Source organism: Hippoglossus hippoglossus, chromosome 17 (assembly GCF_009819705.1).
Source record: "Hippoglossus hippoglossus isolate fHipHip1 chromosome 17, fHipHip1.pri, whole genome shotgun sequence".
Classification (NCBI taxonomy): domain Eukaryota; kingdom Metazoa; phylum Chordata; class Actinopteri; order Pleuronectiformes; family Pleuronectidae; genus Hippoglossus; species Hippoglossus hippoglossus.
The window spans coordinates 18,616,735-18,627,111 of NC_047167.1; the positions used below are offsets into that span (position 1 = coordinate 18,616,735).

A 10,377-nucleotide genomic window follows, 5' to 3' on the forward strand; every position below is an offset into this window, starting at 1 on the left:
GAATCACTACATACTAATAAGTATTAAGATAATACAATGAGTACGAGAATTGTGGGAAATAGAAAAATGTTGTAATAAGGATGTAAAAGCATAAATCTGAAATTATATAAAATATTTTTTAAAGCTGCTTGTCTGATTTTAACGATTTCCCAAGAACTTACAATTGAATCACATGATTTTACAACATCACCACTTTCACTTCACCTGCTTCACTACGTCATATTTCAGTCCGCCTGATTTGCCTTCATAGACTTCAATGTGTTTAAACAATGCAGTCAAACCAGGAGAATCACATCAGGCACATAACTAAGTGATGACGAGCATTAGATCCTTGAAGCCTCAAAGAACTTATAAATAAATAAACATTTATTTTCCGTGTAGTGGATGAGTGCACAACTTAAGCTTGTTCCCACATCTGAAATGTGAGGAATATTCTCTTTGTTCGGTTTCTTATGTGCAGAGCTTAAAATAATAACTTCTTTTATCTTATTTTCTCAACTACTCCATTAACATTTCAGTGTAAAAAGTGAGGAAATGTAGTTAAAACATCTGTTTGTCTAAAAATGTGCTTGTTTTGTCCAATTTACACCCTTTAGTTTAAATAAAATTAAAATTAAAAAAGCAATAAATAAATAAATGAAAAAATAATCCTGAATTTCCCTCGTATTCATTTTAAAATTATTATAACAACAGTCAATCTGAAATTACCATGATAACTAATCCATTTATTATCTGATCGTTTCAGCTCAATCATTTTAAATCAAACTCCTTAACTGTGGTTCAGACAAACTAAGATATTTCATCATGTCTATTTTTAAAACCTTGTGATTGTTTTCTGAGCCTTTGAGAATCAATAATGATGTAATCAATAAGTGAAGCCCTCCCACAAACATTACATAGTGTGTTATTGTACAACACACTGGAGACAGTATCTATGAAAAGCACAGGAGACTCCACCCAGGTAACGTCAGTGGGTAAAATGACACATCGGCCTCTGCTGACTCTGGATCAGCTTCTACTTCCCAAGTGTGAACCTTTCCCAAAAGGAAAAGAAAAATCCCAACTGAGCCCAGGTCAGTCTCCAAAGCATATCCTTGTTCTTCATTCCTGTGAGAGCTGTGCCGAGAGTCGTGTCTCAACCCGCCAGAGTAATGTCTCCACAGAGGGTGAGACAGGTCTGCAAACCGCACTGATCACACTCTTCACTGGAATGTTCCCGTGAAGCTTTTGCAAACGCACCGAGGTGAAGGATTTCATTTTCAACCAGCTCGATAAAAGATGGTAGATGTAGCGAGATAAGAATGAAAGGAATGTGGAGGGGAAAAAAAGGAAAGATGGTGGGAGAGAGAGAGAGAGAGAGAAAGAAACAGGTGTTTGTCAGGTCTCAGTTTAGGGACTGGATCCTCTGAAGGACATGATCTTAAAAGAGAGGACGTACAGGCTTAGAATTTACAGAAACACAGACAACAGATCATTCAAAGAGTCAAAGATTTGCATATTTGTCACCAGAAATCCACCTTCAGGAAACAAGGGGAAAACCACCAGGGGTAAAACGGTTCCACAATACTTGAGTTTACAGAAGGAGCTGTGATAACTAATCATTTGTCAAACTGATTTATTAAGTTAAGGTGCCCAACATGAAGCTGATCCCAGCTCCTCAACTGTGACAAGTCTCTGTTCCATATCAATATGAATTAAATACCTTAAGAGTTTTTAACTGCTGTAGAGCAAATGATAATTTTTCACAATTTCCTGATGCTTTATATCTTAAATGATGAATTCATGGACAGAAGAAATCATCTATAATCTTATAATAAAAGGTAATCGTTATATTAAGCCCTAATCGTTACCACATCCATTTACCTGTAATGCTCTGACTAACAAAAAAACAAGAGGATTACTAAAAACAAATGATAGAATTCTAACCCTGCATCCACTTCAGTATTCACACAGTTTTTCATTCATCTAGTTTGGTCCGAGACTTTTAGCTGTGAACGATCAGCACTGGTTTCACAGGAGCAAGGCGATTACCAGTTAAACCACAGATTTATCCAGAACTTTCAGAGGCATTAAGGTTTTATAGACAACATGTTTTTCCTGCTTTTTCTTTCCCGTTCTCTGAGATCCGCATTTAGACCGTTTGTGGTTTGAATAATGACTCACTTATTATGTGTCAATATTCTAAAGTATTAGCCAAAAAGATAATTTCATTAAAAATCAAAAAGCACTGTAACCCATTATATCAAAACCACAACTGAACATAAAAGGTTTCACACCTATACTTTGGTTTATGTTTGAAGTGATTGAAGCTCTTATATTCTTGTGTCTTCTTGCCAGTTTAAGGCCTTTTTCCAAATGTCCCTAAACACGAAACACATGGGAGCAGTTCCTGTCCACAATCACGCACAGGATTCATTGAAATGACCAAAATAGTTTTCAATAGTATTTGGTTCATTTCAGAAACTGTTAACTTCCACCATACGCTACTACACAATAAAAGGCAGTTACATCATTTTACTGATCCGTATTGCTTACAGAGAAAACACAGTATTATTATCAAATGTACTGTAGGTCGGTTTCTCCTTAAAGTATTCAGCTGTAAAGCCTCAGCTGAACTAAATATCTTACTCGCGTCATCTATTTGTCTTTATTTCCGTCACTACAACAAACTGAGCCCGACTCCTCTTTGCTTTGAGCTCAGAATAATCCAGTGTTATTCCTGTTTGCGTTAACTAACAAAGGAGAGCTCTTGTCCTCTGAATCCGACACTTGGCTGTGACGACACCCACCAGAGCCAATGGGAGTGGTTGATTCCGAACTGGGAAAGCCTACATCACCAGTAAAGGTGGCAGATGAGAAATGATGGTAAAAGCAACGCACCAGGCAGAAAGCGAGACTATCTAAAACATGTCATATTATTTTTAGCGACAGAAGTACAACAGGCTCACATGGACAAGCAGGGGCTCACTGGATATAACTGATTTACTGGTTTAACAGCAATAAACACCAATGCTTCCACAGCTCAGACCTTTGGGGAGCGTAAACACTCCCATGAAGTCTTGTGATACTTCACATATTTACTGTGGAAGATATTGGGGTCCGAAACTTAAGGTGTGGGAATATTTCCCTGTGATCATGTGATTATTTCCTGGCTTTGTGAATTAACAAGGATCTCCTGAACACAATGGAAGACTCTGGCACAGATTAAAGATCATTACTCTGCCAAGGCCCAATAAAACCCTTATGAAACCACATTTAAATTCACCATTTCGCAACGTTGAAGAAAGTGAAAACGAAGTCCTGCACAGTCCTTGAGTCATACTGCATCATTCCACCAAGTTTCATGGAGAGCGGTTCAGTTGTTTTTGCATAATCCTGCTAACTCACAAACAATGGAGATAAAAACATAACCTGATGCAAATGCTGCAAAGTGGATTATGGGATACAGGAGGCTGCAAAGGATCCACCGGTGTTGTCCAACAAATTGAGACTAAAATAAAAGCTGCATTTCTAGCTGGAATATGTGGAGGCCTCTAAAATGTGACAGAATATGCTTGTCAAAATGGGAAAAGGGGGATGACTGTGCTCTTGAAAGGAAAAGCTAGGATGAATTTGAGATCCCTGGATTGACACACAGCTGGACTAAAGGGAGAATGGGGGGGAGAAAAGGTGCTTGTGTGAGAACGGGGTTTAGGTTGAGAGCGAGGAGGTGATTTCTGCTTTGTTTTGTAGGATTTCCAGCAAACTGGCTGAGCCTGTTCCGACACGTTCCCGTTTCTTTTCTCTCTCCGGTGCTTCCTCCAGGACAACGCCCTGCACATTCCCCCTGTGGAGCGCAGCTACAAACCTCCAGCAACCACCGCAAGGTGTCATCACTTCCTGGCTATTAACTGCAATTTTCCTCCTGGTTTTAATATCAAACAACATACAACAAACGTTGTATTATTCATTACTTGCATTCTAAAAAGAAACCCTGAGTACAGTGGCAGTTTGTCTGTCACCAGGGAGATCGAAAATCTAATTTAGCGAGAGAACATTTAATGACATATCAGAGGGAAAGATAAGGAAGCTGCACTTCTTAGTTTTAAGATAAGGAACAAGTTTCACAGGGTATGACTCACGAATGCAAAGGAAATCCATAGACGTTCAAAACAGAACATTTACAGAAACACAACGACCAAAAAACCTGCAAATGGAAAAAGGCCTTGGATCGATTCCTCTATTCTTATTATATTCTTCCTTAATATTTCTTCATCGGAACGCTTGTTCTGCATTTTCAATTTGCCATTAACACAACAAACCACTCTCTGCTCAGGTCAAACCGCTGACTTTTAGGAGATGAGCTCAAAACAGCAAAATGCCAGTGAGATCATTCGGCAGAAAAATACTTAATACAAGGAAATGCTTGTCCGTCTTGTTCAGAAAGGGGAGGAATCCATATTTAGTTTCTCTGTCCAATAAGAGGCAGGCCCCCTGGGATTGTGTGTGTAGGGTTGTGAACAGTACCAAGAGGAACAGGATCTTTTATGTGAAAGGTTAGCTGGTGTATTGAAGAGACAGAGAATGGATTACAGCATAAATCTGAAAAAACCAGGCTCGACACGTCTCCACACCTTCTGCTCCAACACGGTTCACAATTACTGGCAGATACAGTGGATTTAAAAAAGGTATAAAGCAAAGAGTCACATGCTGAACTTTTAAAGTATGAACCAAATGTTTCCGTTTTTGGAATGAAGTGAAACCAGTTGATGTTTCCAGTTCCCACTCGTTGATCTGTTCCTTGAGCATTGAAAATAGACTGAGAACAGGGAAACTGAGAAAGAAATTGTGTTTTTCCTGTAAAACACAAGTTCCGAAGAGTTTAGAAGTTCCCTTTAAAAAAAACTCAAAACCATCTGGCCTAGTTTCATGTCAGTTATTTGAACATGTTGTGTAATTTAACCGACATCTCAAACAGAAAGCAGAGATCTGAGGGAACTGTGGCTTCAAGTTCCTGACACTGAGAGAGCCACAGAAACAACAAGATGTTGTATTTTGATTTAGGTTCATTTGAGGAAACTATGAAATTAAAATGTTGTCGATCTGGTTCATGTCTATGGCTCTTTATGATCATCCATCACTTGTGGCCGTTTATCTCTCACCATGGTGCACATGGCAGCTTTTTGTGGGTATTCTTGAACACAATCATGTTTTTTTACTGCAGGAAGTGGAAAACACAAGTGTCTGGATTATATTTCCTGTATTACAGGAGTAGATTCTGTTTATTTTTAACCAGAATAGCAGTGATTAACATGTACGGAAAAGGCTTTGACACTAAAGCATGAACTTTATTCATGAAATAGGTTGTTTCAGTTTAATGTGGCCCCTGACCTACAGCAAAAAAAAAACCCACCCACATCGAAGTGGTGTCCCACAAACTCATACCACCATGACTGAATGAGGTCAGGGTGTAGGTTCAGTTAGTTTCACTCTCTTCAGGCCACAACATAGTCAGATGATCAGCTAGTTAATCCAACAAGATCAAGACTCGCACCATTTTTGAAAAGATCACATAATTAATCGAGAAATTTTATCTTTAAAAATGAGCATAATCGTTAGTTAGAGCTCAAGTTTTGAGGGTTTAAAGTTCGAGATTGTCATAAAAATGTTCCTACATTTCCCAGAGCCATCACAGTGTCTTCAAATAATTTGTTTTTCCCAATCAAAGGTCACTGTATTGATTGATTGCTGTGACCCCGTAGCTGAGAAATCTGAAACTGCGATAACTGTGTGTTTGATATCCGTGTCAGACAGCGAGAAAGTCATTCTTCAACTACAGACGCAGGTGTCAGTGGATTCCGGAGTCACCTACCTCCAGCAGCGGTCCCGCCCCGAGGATGGTCCGCTCCAGCCCGGTGGAGTACGTCTTCTGGCCCAGCGCGGTCAGGCAGTGGATGAGATAACTGCTGCTCTCCGTCTTCCCGGAGCCGCTCGCTCCAGATATGACAATGCACTGGTTGACCTGCCTGTTGAGCATGGTGCGGAAGGCCACGTCTGCTACTGCAAAGATATGAGGGCTTAGTTTGCCCAGTGGCTGCTTCTCATACATCTTGATATACTTGGGGTTGTAGTAAACAGGAAGGAGCTTATTGGGATTGATGGCGATGAGGATGTTGCTGGCGTAGGTGTAGATTTTGAACTTGTAGAAGCGTTGGCGTAAAGCCTCCAGAATATTCTCCTCAGTCACAGCTGGGAGGTTGCAGAGGTCGTCATAGTCCTCGGTGCTGCTCTCTTGGTCGCCTGCAATGTTGGCTTGCTGCTGCTGCAGGATGAAGTAGTGGCCCTGGCCCCGAGGATGCCACCTCTGCGCCTCTGTTGGCCACAGCAGGACTCGCTCCAGAGGACAGTCGTCATCTTCTAGAGGCATCTCTTCTCCATCGCTCTCCCGGACCTCCAGCAGGGCGTACCTCTGGCTGGAGTCCAGCCCGAGAGTGACGATAGCGTTGTGGATGACAGACCTCGCATTGTCCCCGCTGCTCACCTGCAGGGGACAGTAGACGGCCGTTTCCTGGGACACCCGGGGGTAGATCTGCACAACTCGGGCCCTTCCATCCTGCTCAGGGGCCCCGGCTTGATCTGTAGTGCTCATCCTGATACACGGAGGCAGGCTTCAGCATAACTCACTGCGCCAACTCTCTGCCAGCTTCCACTGTGGAAACACACACATAGTGAGATTAAATGAAATAGTGAGATGATGAAAATCAAACTGAAATCAAAACAACTAAATCCAAGTATGACCATCTAAAACTTCCTTTTTACAGTAAAATGCAGATTATTATTTAATTCAAGATCATACATTTGCTTCATATTACCCCAGTGAAACATATCAAGTTCAAACCTTTGCTTTCAAATTACTGTAATAAGTGTAAATCTGTTGAATATAAAATTTTCACTGTATTTTCGACTGTCCTCTTGTAAATGATGTCTGGTTGGGACCAGTTTTTACAATCATTCAATCCACTCTGAGGTGCTACTGTCTTGCACCGGTCAGGAGATGTGTTCTGCCTCTTTGGATATTGGACAATGTCCGCATATGGTTTTTGGATCTGGAGATTTATGGAATTTATCTCTCTGGAAGCGATACGCTTCTGGCTGAGAGACAAGCTGTTCCAAGTTTTTACAAGATCTGGGACCCTTTCTGGAGTAAATAGAGGATGACGGGGTCCAGCTAGAGAAGGTGGTCGAAGAAGGAGGTCTATTCACTGATAGTCGGCCGTGACATCGACAACTGACTCTTGATGCACTAGTTTCCTTTTCTCTGTCTTGGTTTCTTTTTTGTCTTTCTTTTTCTTTGTGAATGTCCTAAAGACTGAAAGACAGTTTTTCCAGACTACATTGGGGATGACAGGTCCCAGATCAGCTCTTTGAAGGAGTCTACATGGTATTGAGGTACAGTAGTGTGTACTGTACTTTTTTCTGTCTTGGTGTCTTTTCCTGTGTGTCCTGATATTTATAAGTGTTCTTGTAGTTGAAACATCAGTGAACATACTTTACATCATTTGGCACAAAAAACGACAAAATACATTGAAACACTTTGCTTCCCTCATTTCCACACAGAGTATCAACCTGCTGTATCAGGAATTACCAACTTTTCCCTTAATCACCACAGAAAGTTCCCACACATCCACCCAGGGGACAAATGTCAAACAGGGACAGCAACAAGTGTCAAACTGGATTCAAATGTCCAAATCAAAACTCACCAAACCGCTCATTTCATGTTGAAAAGCTGGAAAAGTCCCAACGACAGCGAGGAGAGGGGACGAGTTCCTGCAGCTCCAGTGAAACCAAGTCAGAGAAAAACTGAAACTTCCCTCACCTGAGCCTCCAGAGAAAAAAGGTGAGACAGGAAACTGTTCCTCGCTCAGTTTCAAATCACCTCCCAGTCGCTCACACGCACATTTCGAGAGAAGTAGTTTTTCCTTGAAATCACGGTTTCATTTGAGATGTCGTGGATTTGATGTCTCCACCGCGTTGTTGTCCCGGGTCGAGAACTCACTTCCTAGATTTACACTCACACGCACGCACACGCACACATTGACGAGGTGGAAATAAAGTGATGCCTTCACGGACCTGACAGATGTTTCGCTCACAGCAGGTACAACTGAGAAGTGCAGAGGGTTTTACGCAATACAGGTACGTAAACGTCCCATTGGCAGTGAACGTCGCACTCAAGCATTTTTATTGCTCAAAAATATCTAAATGTTTATTAAAGTGTTCAAGACGGGATTCTAAAATATTGTAGGATAATGGAAACCAAAGATAATACAATTCTGTATTTGAATTACTGTATTTTCAATTTTGTATTATTCTTTTAATCATTAATATTCATATAAAATACCAGAAGCACTAACATACAATAAGACGTGTCCTCTTTATTCAGGGTAATAACACAACTCAGCTTTGGTTTGGAGTCAGTGGGTCACATGACATGAAACCTGTTGATTTCAAAAAAGTATTAAATATGAATACTTAAGGATCCAATATTTAGATTTTCTAGTTTGTTTCAGATCATTTCAAAGTGGACGAGTTGTGCTTTTACCTGGAGCTCAGGAAAAGTTATTAAATTAAGGGGGTGTGGACAGAAGAAGCTATAAGATAAAAACCTTCTTTCACATTTTATATATAAAAGTCTTAAATACAGAGACTTATACTCATGTAATAAATAATGAAAATGGACTAAATTCAGGTTTGATTAAATGTGGACTTTTATAATTTCACGAAAATTCATTATTTTCCACCACTGTTTACTTGAACGTGTTTACAGACCAGGCTTGATCAGGGTGATCTGGGGCGCCTCCTACTGGATGTTTGAGGTATTACAACAAACCCAGAGCACAGCAACTGTCTGTATTTGTTACACACAGGTAGTTGTAACTGTGACTTCATACATATTTGTTAAAGCTATAAATATAGATTTATATTCATAAACACGTTAACATGCTGTGATGTCACACACACAGACACATTTAATTTGGTTGTGATTTCCCCACTTTTGCGTGTAAATTAAAATGAAAATACACCCAGGAATACACAAAAATAATATAAAAACTATACAAAGAAGAACTACTTCTTTCATTTAAAAGTTCTATATACTAATGACAACTTAAAAACGAAAATGACTACAGGAAGGTGAAAATTATTGTGAAAAGACAAATATCGAACACCTAGAGACACAACATGACCACAAAGAGACATAAAACCACGATACAACAAACAACAAGACACAAAAATGACTTTGTACACAAAGAAATTAAGTCTGGAATTTTCAGAAATCTATTTTCAGAAATACACCAGCTTTGGACTATTTTATCACCATTATCGCCACATTTTTCTTTTTTCAGTATTTTCAACCATTGTACTTTTATGACATTAAAGGAACTGTGTCAGGAACTTTATGAAATTAACCCCAGTCCTAAATTTATCTTAGTCCCACAAATGATGCCAGAGAACAGATTTTTATCGCATTGGAAACATTTTAATCCTCAGCAAGGCACAGACAGAAAAGTGTCTTGACTATTTAGGTACATTCTCCACCTTCAGCTGTAAAATTATAATAGTGTGAACTGCACAGTTATCGGTGTGAAACAGCAGAAATCACCATGCATGACAAATAAATAAAAAGTCCAATCTACTGTTTGTATTCTGACATGTTTTACTCAGTGAAATCAACATGAAAATCGACACCGGTTCATTTTTTGAGCAACATTTTTGTCCATGTCTGCACGTTTTTTAACGAAGGTGGCCCATGGTGGAAAGTTCTTGTTTAAATGACACCCTGAAAACAGAGGACATGTACAAAATCAATAGTTTGTCTTGTGATGACCAGTTTAGCTTTATGCTAATGCAGCCTCTGCCCACTCAGGTGCATAATGAGAGCAGAGGTGTTGAGCCCGTATCAAACTGTACCTCAGTTTGGAGAAGAAGTTTGCCGACACACTGACAGCTTATTATAGTGTGAGGAATGAAGAGGGGGTAAAGTGTTACTCAGCACAAATCAGCTGCTGCTGATAACGACTGCCTGCAGACGCAGCCATATTCACCCACACAGGAAGACAAATTAGGAGGCACACACACACACACACACACACACACACACACACACACACACACACACACACACACACACACACACACACACACACACACACACACACACACATTGTTTCTATGTGTCACAATCACAAATTCATCACTCCTGACATATACCTGCCACTGAGTGGTTTAATAAACACATCTCTGGTTATTCTGATTATTTAAATTGGGGACGATGATGGAGGCCTTGTTAGCACCAATGGTGTCTTTTGGATGTCACTCTTGTTCCTGCTGGACTGAGCCAGT

The 10,377-nt window shown here is 40.1% G+C and overlaps 1 protein-coding gene across 4 annotated transcripts in view; it reads right to left on the minus strand.

Moving 5' to 3' along the window:
* Positions 1-8,048, minus strand: part of myo9b (myosin IXb) — a 28,171-nt gene extending 20,123 nt beyond the window's left edge. For 2 of the 4 annotated variants that reach the window (XM_034613841.1, XM_034613840.1), the window contains exons 1-2: positions 7,740-8,047; positions 5,852-6,688 (exon numbers count right to left, since the gene is read on the minus strand). In XM_034613841.1, coding sequence (XP_034469732.1) covers positions 5,852-6,628 — 777 coding nt within the window. In that variant the 5' untranslated portion in view covers positions 6,629-6,688; positions 7,740-8,047. Of the gene's footprint in view, positions 1-5,851; positions 6,689-7,739 lie in introns of all 4 variants that reach the window. The other 2 variants (XM_034613842.1, XM_034613843.1) reach the window with 2 other exon arrangements.
* Between the last annotated feature and the right edge of the window lie 2,329 nt (positions 8,049-10,377).